At 42.2% G+C, this 13,484-nt stretch overlaps 1 protein-coding gene across 6 annotated transcripts in view; it reads right to left on the bottom strand.

Annotated features, from left to right (window-relative positions):
* Window positions 1-3,302, bottom strand: part of znf521 (zinc finger protein 521) — a 93,328-nt gene extending 90,026 nt beyond the window's left edge. For 2 of the 6 annotated variants that reach the window (XM_083928318.1, XM_083928321.1), the window contains exon 1: window positions 3,179-3,302. Coding sequence is in view for 2 of the 6 variants with exons in the window: in XM_083928316.1 (XP_083784442.1) it covers window positions 2,475-2,514 (40 nt within the window). In the remaining 4 variants the exon portion in view is untranslated. Of the gene's footprint in view, window positions 1-2,474; window positions 2,876-3,178 lie in introns of those variants that run through there. The other 4 variants (XM_083928316.1, XM_083928317.1, XM_083928320.1 and 1 more) reach the window with 3 other exon arrangements.
* Between the last annotated feature and the right edge of the window lie 10,182 nt (window positions 3,303-13,484).

Below are 13,484 nucleotides of genomic sequence, written 5' to 3'. Positions count from 1 at the left end.
TGCTGACCCAAAGCCTCTGCACATCAAAATAAAATTACAATGTGCCTACAGTTGAGAAATGTAGAAGGCTCAGGATTGAGTAAATGTCAGTGGCTAGGGTGAAGTGTTTGCATATAAGCGAATGATGTATGGTCTTGTCCTGTGCCATTTATTCCCCCAAGCAATAACGTAGCTGGATCTGTCTCTCAGACTTAATTGAAACGGGACTTGTAATGTTGCCCTTTTCCTCGATGGGACCAAAAACATAACCTCTGACTCCCACAAGCAGCCAATACTGAGGAAGTGGGTGTGTTGGGGGTACACAAGGGGGAAAAAAAGAGTGCCAACTGTCACAGCATTATTTTCTCATCTCCTCTACATACACGCCATGTCCAAACTATCCACACCAGCCCCTAAAACGCTGCACACGATGCCCGTTCTCTCTGCACCTCTATTTATTTTCCCTTCCACAGAACAAAGTGTTCTTTCTGCGCAAAAAAAGCACCATCCACATTGACCACTGCCTCAAGTCAGCAGAAGACAACCTATAAAAAGTAAAACCTGAGCTCCGCAACCGCATTCTGTTTGTGAAAACATACAGTGCGTGCAAACACAGGCTCACAAACGTGCACGCACATGAGGACACATAAAAAACAAATGGGGTGCCACAAATTTAGAGATGCCACTTTAGTTTTACAAAATATAAACGTCTCCAAGTAAAATGACAACTGCTGTCTTCTGTAAATAATAGTGGAAAATATAGTGTTAAGAAACTTTTTTTCAATGACCGGGAAGTTATTGTGGACATCTGTATAAGTGTACCTCTGTCCCCGAGGATAGAGATAGACAAAGAACAATAAATAACATCTGTCTGGCCTTCCTTGGGTCAGATCCAACACAGGGAAATATCTATGACGTATCTGCATTTCTGCTCCGCTTCAGCAGTCGGTATGAGGACATGAAAGCACATTTTTCCAAGTTCCAATTTTACTGACAATAACAAAACAATGTCATCATCCCTCTTGACTGCATTTGCATACCGATTCACACGCTCACTATCCCTCTCTGTCACACACATATAGATGTACACTAATCTAGACAGATGTTCTTCTGAATTCACACACACACACACACACACACAGACACACACACACACACACACACACACACACACTTGTAGCATGTAGGCATGTATGCATGCTTGCAGGAAACGATTAAATCTAAGTGATGCCTCTTTTGAGGGTAGCCAATGCCAATCTGGTCTGATAAAATAGAGAATCTTTGGATAGAGCTGTTTACGGAGAAAAGAGCAAAGCAGGTCTCGAAACAGAATATGACAATTTTAACATGTGCATGCACTCACATTTCCACCCTCTCCTGGGTATTGATTTAAAATGGTGGCTGCATGAATGTACTACCGCAAACCATGTAATCTTCCTTTGAGATGAAGACTTCCGAGAACGAGAGGGGGAGAGAGAAAGGGGTCCACAGACCACAAGCTGGGAATGTGAAATAGTGGACAATTATTTGCTGAGCAAAATACAATGCCTGCCAGATGAACTGGAGCTCAACCTTCAAAACCCAGCGGCCCCCCCACCAAAATGCTACAGAGAAAAGTAATGTGCGAATACGTGTGTGTATATGTGTCTTCATGCATGTTGCTCTGTCTCTAGTTCTCTCTCCCTCACCCCCTATCACACACATACACTCAGACATTAATGTGCGGTCAAATTACCACCAGTCCAACGGTTTTAACAAAGACAGAAAAAGTAACAAAAAAGAGGGGGGAAAACCCCCAAAATCATACAAACTGTCTGGTGTGTAGCAAAGGCTATATCCTGGCATGTGTTGAGATTTGATATGAAATAAAAACATCATAAAGTTCACGTGTTTTTATGCTTTGCCTGATAAATCCAGATGTTTTCAACTTTTTAATTAACATGTCCAATTAGCACTCAACACCTCCTCTAATTTCTCTTAACTATTGTACAAACACATGCACCCACACACACACACACACACACACACACACACACACACATCACAGCCCTCCCTTTCCCTAACATAGGCTATAAAATGTTTCCTCCTTTAGTTTCTCAGACAGGGGGGGTCACGTGACTCTGCACCCCATTCCATCAAACGGCTTAAGTTCCGACCAGGAGCGTCTTTAACACATCCAGATGTTTGCAAGCGTCGCGCTGCACTGTTGCTCTCTAAATTATCCATGCCCTGCCCTTGCATTTCAACTATCATTACAATACAGTCCGAACTGTAGCCGACCAGCTTTTCCCCGATGCCAGTACGCAAAATGCAGCCGGTTTAATGCGCAACACAACAGGAAGAACACTACGAAATGCGTAAAACCAAAAGAAAGGGGGGGATAGATAGATAGACATTTCAGTGAGCGATAAGTTAAGTTCATGCTCGTCTAGACTTGTCATCACCTTAAAAATACAAATGTTCTGAAAGCCATTAAACATAGGCTTATCACTTACCTTTCAGTGATCTTGGTTTAGCTTGCTTGCGGCGCGACATCCTATAGAAAAACGCTGAAGTTGCTCAGTTTCTGTCTGATAATGTGAATAACACGGGGTACTCTAAAGGTATAGTCTCGCTAAATTCCACTGGCCGAAATCGCGGCTGCCTTTTTACCATTACAGAAAGATGCAACTTAGCCCCTGCCGTACGGTCTAAACACGAGTTTGCTGTTATTTTGTGATGAGTAGGTGGATGTTATAAAATCCAATTACCCCGATCGGTATAGGCGACTCTATTTAGTTGAGCTGGGTACCGGGAAAAGTGTGAGAATATAGTAATCCCCGTCATACGCTTCCATTCGCCGGGAAAACACACACGCGTGCAGGCATGATGTTCGTTTAGAAATAAAAGCGGAATATTTGCTTTTCGCATCTCATCTCAAATGCATCCGCGTGAGAAAGACATCAGCAAAACGCCTCCTGTGAGAGTGCAAAAAAAAAAAATGCAACAAAACCAAAAAAAAAGGAGGAAAAATGATAATAACACTTTTCACTTCATATCCACCTAACAGCATCAAAACTATTATAGACTCTTCCTTTGCTCACTCCAGTCTGCTAATCATGAATTAGGTTCGGAATCTGATCTAAGTGTACGTCTAAATTGCTCTTAAAAGAGGATGAAGAAGCAGAGAGAAGATGGAAGCTCCCTCCTCATCACAAACCTGCAAGGTCTTGGACTGCGCTGTCGCTCCGGTAGTCCACATAATAATGGAAAATGGAAGCAAGGCCCCCAAAGCCATCAGGATGGCTCCAGAGGGGGCCCCTACCCCGCAGGGACTCGCTCTGTACGTAATCACTGAGGAAATCATTGTCAGCCTGCCTGCACTCACACACAGACAGAGAGGCATGATTAAAATCCTAGGGATCACGGCAAGATGCGGAATGCTGGATCTGCTGGTCCCCGGATCCGGAGTCGAACTCTAAACCCAAAGTCGGCTTGCTCACCCTGGCGTCTCCTCTGCCTCAGCTCGCCGTCGGCCACTCTCCATCTACGGCAGACGGACTGGTCCCCCTTCTGGTAGAAATGGTTAAGCAGAAATACATTTTCTGTCTTGACATATATGACAGGTAATGGCACGCATGGAATTCTAGAATGATCCGTTTATTTACAGATGGAGCTTTTATTATTATTATTGCTCACTTTGAATTAGATTATGTTGCATCATTATTTTTTAATAATATTTGTAAAGAGATATAGAAATACTATATTGATTATTTGTGGTTCACTCTAACAATGTAGCCTCCTCCCCTTTAATTTTATTATAGGGTTTCTTTCTTGTCTTTGTTTTTCTTTTATATTTTATTTACTTCTTGTTTTATGTGCAGTTTCAGTAAAATGCCCTACCTATTTTTGCCGGAGATCTTTAACCTTATTTAATCAGAAGGACTATTATTGTATAAAAAATAAAATAAGAAAACATCACACATCCTCTTTTTTCTCTCTTTCTCACACACACTCTCTCTCTCTCTCTCTCACACACACACACACACACACACACACACACACACACACACACACACACACACACACACACACACACACACAACACACACAATGGTGCATTAGAATACACCCTCACATACACAAGGATATCCAGGCCCCATACTACCCCTGCTATGTGAAAATGAGATCCAGAGAGGAGTCATGCAGTGGGCTTCTCACTCTGCACTCTGCCCCTCCGCAGCCTGGAGGTATAGCCTCTGATAGGGGCCCCATCGAAAAATCACAGTCACGCAACTGCTTTTTCCCATTTTCAATGCATTTCTATTCCGGCTGATTCGCAGAGACAAATGCAAGAGGAGTTTTTCTCTGCACACCTATAGGGAAGAAGAGAATCAGTCGATAGGGCAACTCCCAAACAGGGGCTGGTGTAGAAAAAGGAAATTAACAACAACCTTTGATAGCCTTTACTGTAGCTGAATTTAACTTTGCTGGAAAAAAAATCCCCATAAAAGTTAACCAAAACTATAAAAGTTAATGATGTGAGTACATAATAAGGCTGCTCTTATTCTATAGGGTATTCCCACCTTTTACTTTGGAGTTCATAATGAGGCCATATACTGTTATAGACATCTAAGGTAATCACCTACAGTAGCACAAAGTAATAAATGTAATAGAAATTCCAGAGCTACAGAAGAGACATATCTATTAGCTGACAGTCATTATTAGCCGCTTATTTTAAAGAAGCGTTTGGTATTTTTGCCTCACTGATCAGTGGCAGATGTGAGACTTAAACATAATAAATTGAGACTCATGACCTACATATGATGTCAAGGCTTTAATTCTGTTTGCTCAAATTGGATCTTATAATTTTGTCTGCACCCTTTGCTTTTCAAATAATTTTCTCACCCACGCGCTGCCACAAAATGCGTGCAAAAAAGATCAATAAAACAAAATGTGACACAGATTGACGTGATGTGCTTTGGTAAATTCAAAGCCCTCACAAACTACAGTAAAGTTGGTAAACACACACATATGAAACATCTATTTGTAGACGCTTGGAATCTGTCAGGAGGCCCCAGCTGCCTTAAAACTTCAATCTTAACAATGCTCCGCAGTTCTCCCTCTCTATCTCTGCGCTCTGTCAGGCTGCTATCCCAAAGTTTTACCACCTTGCCTCCCCTCATCCTCCCCCCTGTACCTCTCGAATGCACTCCCAAACACAAACAAACAGTGCTCTTCAGTCCTCCAGGGCTCTTTGCTACTTTCATTAGTGACAAAGTAACTGGGAAAAGGCTTGACTTGACTCGGTGCTTGCACAGTTCAGTCTCCAAGTTACAGTAGACTCTTGCTCAGAAGTTGTTGTTTTTTTTCTTGTGGAAGAAACCTCATGTGAGAAATGTTGCTCGTGATGCTCCAAAAACTGTCTGACACAGCTTATCCCTCAGGGATAACTTTATAAATATGGAGAGGAGAATCAAATATAAATTGTGGGGAGCAAATAGGCACAATGAAAATCAACAAAAATGCTTTTGTTTCAAGTCTCACCTCTGAGCGTGAGGGAAAGGGGAATCAAACAAAGATAAATAAAAAAATGTGACATGTTTGACATAAAAGGGATGTCAGCCAGGAAATTTCTATTCAGCATGTAGGCCTACCTATGATGCAATTTATTTATTTGTGTATATGGTGCGTCTTCATATTTAGTCAATGCAACAATTTAATCGACTCTCTAATTGTTTTGTCCTTCCAAAATGCTACATGCAGACTACAAGTCCTTGATCCATTGCACAAAGGCACAGTCTGTTTTCAGATCACCTAAGCTTCTTTCCACAGTATTTGTAGTAAAACTGAGCAGTTATGTGGATATTTTTTCACCACCCATAGCTTTTAGTTAGACATCGAGACGCCACAGCAAGTGTGTGTGCCGCAGCATTAGAGATTTCACTCTGCCTCCCAGCAGGGTGAAATGTTCCCCTGTGGAATCTGTGGCTCTCGGGTGGTGAGACCCTTCAGTGGTTCTTCTTGACCTGTGGCCCGCTCACCCTCTGTCCATTTGGCTCAGACTGCACATTGTCCAAAAAAAAACCCTACCAAAAAAACAAGTACTGAACTTTAAAACTCAGAGAAAGTTTTAATCCCAATGAAGTGTCTCCGGTAGAAATAATAATCACTGAAGGCTATTTAGTAGAATATTCTCGCAAATGGTGAAAAACGGCGGCTTAAAAGCACAGTCGGTCAATTACGCTCGTTAGAACGGGGCAGATACACAGACATGGATGTACACTAACCACACACACACACACACACACACACACACACACACACACACACACACACACACACACACACACACACACACACACACACACACACACACACACACACACACACACACACACACACACACACACACACTCTTGACTTGCCTCATTAAAACCCATCCAGCTACTAGAACTCAGAGATGTGAATGTTTCCCTTGAGGAGTGGGGCACGTTCATTTTGAGAAAGGCAGAAGATTCAACTTTTTTTCTTACTTGCTTATAATTACAGAGATTGCTGGAATGCATGACCCTGAGAATAAGGCTGAGTCCTGGGAGATTCCACCAGAAGCATCACCATCTTCAGTCTTGCTCTCCATTGTGTTTCTCCCTAGTCGGATGCCACCCACACCAGGCATGAGTGAGGTCGAGGCAGTGCCCCCATCACCAGAGGAGTGCTCCCCAGAGACTTTAACTCTGCTCCAACAAGCCAAACTCCTGAGGCGGAGAAAAAAAGCCAAGATAGTGACTGACTGAAAACATTGCCCTCTCTGAGCGCTGAGACATGCTTCCACAGTAAAAGGATTTTTTTTAAAAAGAAGACAAAAAAAACACGGAGAGCTAACAATCAGATTGCCTCAGAGTTGGCAAGCAAGGGTGAATGCCACTTACCAACTTCACTGTTATCCAAATTGCTGAGCATTAAACACTGGAGCTAAAACATATCATATGTATGCAGTTCACATAAACATTGTCTCTTTCTCTACCAACAACTAGTGCATACGACTCCAAAAATCACATAAGAACATTCCTGATATGCCACTCAGTGAATAGCCACACCTGTTTCAATAAAATTTCAGACACAACTTCCGTGTCTCAACATCCTTGCAAACTGAAGGATGTCAACAAAGTAGAGGGAATGTTGAGTGAGTGGTCCTCGTCAACAGTGACCTTCCAGCTGGATATCCACAACTTCCATCTTCCCAAGCCAAGGAGCCCCATGGAGCAACTCCCAAACGGGGTCATTAGCGCAGTGGTGTCACCAGACAGCAGATCACGGGCCAGAGAGGGAGCAAGAGGGGGACTCCTGGCACTGCAGTGGCTGCTGTGCGGTTTGACATTCAGGGCTGGCTGATCTATGGGGCTGGGGAGACAGTGCCCTTGCTCTGGGTCTTCATGAGGAGAAGTTCCTGGCAGTTTTCCCCTTACTTACTCCATCATAAAACTGAGGTCACAAGATGTTAGCCGTAGCCGTGTCTTACAACATCACAGCCCTAGCTGTAGCGTGTCATCATGGCTTTAGTGACAATATTATAACCTGGATTCGGCACTTGAAGCCATATCGCATCATCAGCTAGCTTATGGGTAGCATGAGAGAATTCCTAGACAAACATCTAAACTCACTCACCAGCTGGCTGCATTTGGACTGTGGATTTATTCTCTTCTCCAACTCTAAATTGCTTGTCATGACAATAACTTCCACAAAGATGTGTTATTGGCATGAAGAAGAGCTTTTAACCACAACGGGAAGGTTTCATAGTGCGATCAAAAATCATTCTCAGGGTTTTATGTCCTCCTCAAATGGCTTTGACCTCCACAGCCCGTCTTCAGCAAATGGTGACCACTATGGCCATGCCAAGAAAGAGGATACCCTGGGGGCAATACCATGCGCCAAGACGAACATAAAAATCTCCCAGTGAAAGATGGACATTTTCCATTTGGCACCGCCACACAAGATGAAAGGAATAGATAGCAAACCTTTCAACACTTTTTTCTTTTTCTTACTGAGATGAGAGTGATTTTTCTTGCTCATTACCACTCTCATTAGGAGATCTTCAACGCAAGATGAGATCAAGCCTATTCACCACTCTATATTCTGGTAGTTAACTAAGCTGCACCTCGTAAGTGTGCTACAGAGCCCCTTATCATAAAGAACATTTTACACAATCAGCCAGACACCTCGAAGTGCTACCAATGTCTGATTACCAGGTTCAATGAATCTCACACTGAATGTAATAATTCAGTCAAGCCTATTTTTTCAGAATTACATATATCACGGCTAAAGAACATGGCTAAAGCTAAGTAGCTACTGCTTTGGGTTATATTGATGATTAAACTCCATGGAAATTAATGCTAGAGCAAAAAACCTGGTCTAACCGTCATCCAGTGAATTAGGCCTTTGTGAGATTTTACAGATATGAACAATTGTAGAGTTAATGACTAGAGCTTGAATGAAAGCTTTTTGACTCTGTTGCAGAGTAATGAGCTGTAGTGCAAATTAAGAGCAACCATCTTCTCATCAGCATGTCCAATTTACTTCGGGATTGTCCCTGGAAAATAGGCAGCTGTGCAGAATGACTGGTGTGTTGTAGTGAAGGCATGTGGATAAAAAAAGGCTCTGAAGGATTAGAAGAACCCTAACTCCCAGGCCTTGCACACATTATTCATCCCACCTCCTCCTCACCCCTCTCACCTTCATCACTCCGACCCGCCCACCACCTCCCTTGTTCCCCGATGACTCTCCTACTTCCCTGACAGTTGCATAAGCCCCGCGAACCTCTCTCTGGACTGCGATGGCGGGAGTTGGGAGTTGGGGCGATGTTAATTAAAAGAAAAGGTTAACACACACGAGGCTGGCAGAAGGCGCATTCAGGAGGCTCCCTTGGTAGAGCAGCTGCTCACTGCTTTCTCCCTCAGAGGCCCCCAGGAAGGGACCCACGACCAGGGATGGAAGCCAGGTGATTGGGGACACCTGGATGAAGGAGTGACTGGGCCATAAAGGATGGAGCTGATTTGACCCTCACGCTAAGGAGCAGCCAGGGGGTGTAGCGGGTGGTTCCACTCACCTGTCCACTATCTCCCTGCTCGAGCCTTGGTTTGGAGCTGATTAGTGTGTCCCAGAGAAGGTCTCACCTCCCTAAACACCACCCACACACACATACCTTCGTTAGACAGTGGGATGCATGCCAGGCCCATTTAGAGGAGGATGTCACAGAGGTGAGGAGAAACAGAAAATGTGTACGATGAAAGGAGACAAGAGAAGTACTGAAATGTCCTTTCAGAGAGAAAAAGTCAGACCGGACATTACTGAAGGGGTCAGAGGGTTACGTGGGGCTGAACACGCAGAGAAGCTGAGTCTGAGAGAATTAGCCCATCAAGATCCTGCACAGCTGTTGTCACTGACTGCACCGTGTGTGATGTACTGTCTGTGGGAGATCATTAAATAATGATAAATTATCACTTCATATTGCTCAAATACGCTGCATTATTTTTGGAAAAAAAGAGTATTCATTCGGGAAAATAGTTGGCCTAGTTTAGGAAAAACTAACATTGAGATAGGTATTTTGCATCAATTGGGAATAAATGATAAATGATCACACTTAGCAGCAATATCCTAAAGATTAATTAATTAAAGTAAATTAAGAACACAAAATAAATGTAATGTTCTTTAAATGAGACTACAAATTTTAAAATCATGGTTTACTCTTTGTATTTTGGTTCTTTGTTTTCACTGAGAACACGACGAGTATCCTCTCTCTCGCAAATGGTTCACACTATAAATCAATATTAATCTTAAGTCAATACATTGTGACAATCAAACATAGCACACTGACTGCTACTTAAATTAATTCCAATAAATACTCATGAGCTTTTAAGACAAACAACGGGGAGTGAAACAGTTTTTCCTTCCTTTCCCCCCCAAACAAGCAGAGATAATTAAACATCTATCCTCAGAGAAGAAGTGTTCCCACTGGAAGGTTGTTTGGTTTACGGATTTGCTCAGTGGTTTGACTCGCCAGGGAATCTCCATTTGACTCTCAAGGTTTTATATCTCTAACAAGGCTTTAATTGCCAAGGTAACAGACCACCTGATTAAGCCTGACAATAAGTCTCCTTTATCTAGGTAGGAGAGAGCAGAATAGACTGCTGGGATGAGGAGGAATATTTAAAGTCAGCTATCAGCGAGTCATGTATTCATGCTCAATGAGGTTGTCATTCTCATATAGCCAACAAGCAAAGACACATATTGTATGGTCATTCTCCTCAGCAGTGTGAACTTGCCTCAAAAATTCTATTTACTTTGTGTCAACTTTGGAAATGCACAATACTTGCAGGAAAGATCCTAATTCTATTGAGATTGTGGAGGAGGCGGCACTCAAAGCTTCAGGTCCCATGCCATGTGCCCTCCTTATTGTAACGAGTGCATTTCTCTCCTCAAACTCTGACTGGTGAGCGCGCCGAGCAGGAGGAGGGGTATTCTTCAGAGGAGACGGGGAGCGTCTGGTGGTGAAAAACTCTGTGTTAAAGTCCCATCTCTCCTGTCAGAGGGCTGACACGGGGCATCCAGGGATGTGGGGCCTTTGGTGCTCTGAGTCTGGACAGTGGCCTAGTTTCCCCCCCTGTACTCCCCTCCACAAACCCACCACCCCCCCTTCCTACAACATCCCACCTACAAAACACTCCTCAGCCGCCCCATCTCATCTGTTCTTTACTGTCAACCTGACCTCAATGAACTGCCCTCCTCCTCCAACCCCTCCGCTCCATCCCTTCACTTCACCCTGTCTTGCTTTCTTTCCTGCTTTCACTTTTTCTTGCAAATCCCATTAATATTTGACATTTTAAAAGTAATATTGAAAATAGAAATTGAAAATAGTAGGTTATGTCCTACTGTAAAAAATAACAACAAAAGTTGTGTCTTGCTTTGTTTCAAGTCCATACTACTGGAGGTGGCAAGAGTAGGCTACTAATATTGTAGGCTGCTTAAGTAAAATTACTGTTACTTTAAAAGACATTTTACTTAAGTAAAAGTTCAAGTATTTGTAGAAAAATGTACAAGTAAAGTGAAGACATAGGTCAGTTCAAATCTAATCAAATTAATCGTCACAGTATTTTTGCAATATTTTGCTATGTCAGCTAGCTAGTAATTTGTAAAAGTAAAATTCACAAATTGCAAAATGCACTTCTGGTGTTGTAGCGTGACCCCAATAAAATGCGATGAAATTTAAGCCACAAAAAAACAACACTACCAAAATATAACTATTTAGTAATGAAGAACCATAGAAGCAATGTAGGTCCTCTCTTAAAACAACATTTGAAAGCAACTCATGCAGGGATCAATATAACTTTTAAAAGTGGTTACCGGAAGAGTGTACTACGAAGCGTGTTAAACATAGCCAGGGTTTCTTTGGATAACTGGGATCGACAAATACAAAACTCGCAATCAGAGTTAAAAGTTACCACAAAGCTCACTTTAGAGTTAATTTGTCAAGCCAGGTTTATATATTATATATATATAATATATATTTATATATATTCAATGCACGTTCTCATAAAAAGGGCAGTTCTATGAGGAGTCCGAGATTACAATAACAGCAAGGGGCAACACAGTTGAACATTATATGGCTCGGGTAGCGTGCTGGCAAAACAAATAACAGATTGTTTAAATCTGTGAGTGAAAAGATTCTGCATATTGTCTAAAAAGAACTATGCCAAATGCAGAATTGTTCGCCATTAATCCCAATAGAGTGGTGATGATTTAAAAATGCAAAAGCAATCTAACTATTTTATATTTCAGGGAATGCAAATGTGTAATACACCACACTGGCCATTATTCCATAAACTTTAGTGAATAAGTTTCCATGCTACATAGGAATAGGATTTTTTAAAAAATACACATTTATGCACATTGCATGGGAGACGAACCCCGCACACAGAATTAAAAGACTGACACGCTGCTTCCACTCTACAACTGTCTCAAGGAGCAGGAGATTTTCTTTCACCTCAAACACTTTAAAATCCTTCCTTGACAGTTTGAGTGGGCAAAAAGCTCTGAAACTTTACGAACATATTGAGCAATGAATTGAGCGCAGCTACAACCCTGCTGATAGCACGGCAGGCTGTATTTTACTCAGTTTTCCGTCATCACTAACTGCATGCATGCAAATAAGTACCCGTGGCAAAGAATCGCAGTGAAACACAGACACTGTGCAACACTAAGTGCACAGCTTCTTCATGTAACATTGCCACCATAAGGTCCAACAAGGACGATCGAATAGTGAATACCCTCTGATGAGAACCTGTAGCTCTCATAAAGGAAGTCTAGGAAGCTGCGCTAGCTTTGAGGAGCTGATCTCACATGAAAGTACCTCACAACTTTTGTGTCACAGCTGACCCGGGCTTTGAGTGCAACATACCTCGCTAACCCACTAATCAAGCTTCGTAGTACACCCCACGGCTGGCAACCAGGCAACAGCTTTCGGTGCCATTTTTAATCATCCTATTTTGAGTACTTAAGATACTCTGCAGTTATACATTAGTTTAATAATACAAATGTGACATTAAAGATGAAAAGCTTATTGTAGTCACCAAACAAAATAAGTTTCTTTAAGTTGTTTCCACATTCAAAGTTAATTTACTTTGCCATCGTCTCTAAAACAGATGCCTGTGTGCATGTGGTGCTGACTGAAAAAGCAATATTTAAATATCACTAACCGATATGAATTTTTTAAAATTATTTTGGGATGCACATTTTGCTGTTGGCTGTCCCTACTTTTTATAATGTTCAAACATGGCCAAGAATTGGTTGCCAATATCTCTAAGTGGTTGTCAATGGTAACCTGCCAACCGTTACTCTGGAGCCCTGTCCTGTCAATCAGATAGTTTACAGACCTTTTCAAACATAAACATAAACATTCTCAATGTGTCCAAGTTTATTTCCTGTTGCAGAGAATGTAAATGACATCAGTTGACAGGAAGTTAACAAGGACTCAAAAATATTGAGAAACCTCTCATCCATTACATGTTATTCCACGTGGCTTAGTCTTGGTATTTCTTTTGTTAGAACATAACGTTACAAACATCTGTCTTTTTCTATCTTTAAATACGAGGGTCAGATCAGACCTGAACCCCGATACAAGATGGCGGTGGCGACGCATCTGACAAGCCCGTATGCGACATCTATATCTATGCTGTTGTAGGCTACTCACATGTCTGAACTTAAGTCCATAAGTCTCGAGCTAAGCGAAGTCGTCCATGGTGGGTTGCAACAGTCTGCTCCATAAAATAATCAGTCTGCTCAGCCTCTCCCCTTCTCACATCCAATAAATTAGAATCGTTTTCAGCTGAAAGAGGCTCCGCAGTCACACGCAACTGGTGAGGCCGCAGCATCGTAGGTGTGTTTGATTTGGGTCATCTCGTGCTCGCAGGGTGGTACAATAAATCAGTGATCAATTAAGGTAGGCTATATGAAACCTTTTATTTATTTTT

Source organism: Echiichthys vipera (genome assembly GCF_963691815.1).
Source record: "Echiichthys vipera genome assembly, chromosome: 15".
NCBI lineage: Eukaryota > Metazoa > Chordata > Actinopteri > Perciformes > Trachinidae > Echiichthys > Echiichthys vipera.
The sequence above is the reverse complement of the archived record's forward strand: the minus strand, read 5'-3'. Positions and strand labels throughout refer to the sequence as shown.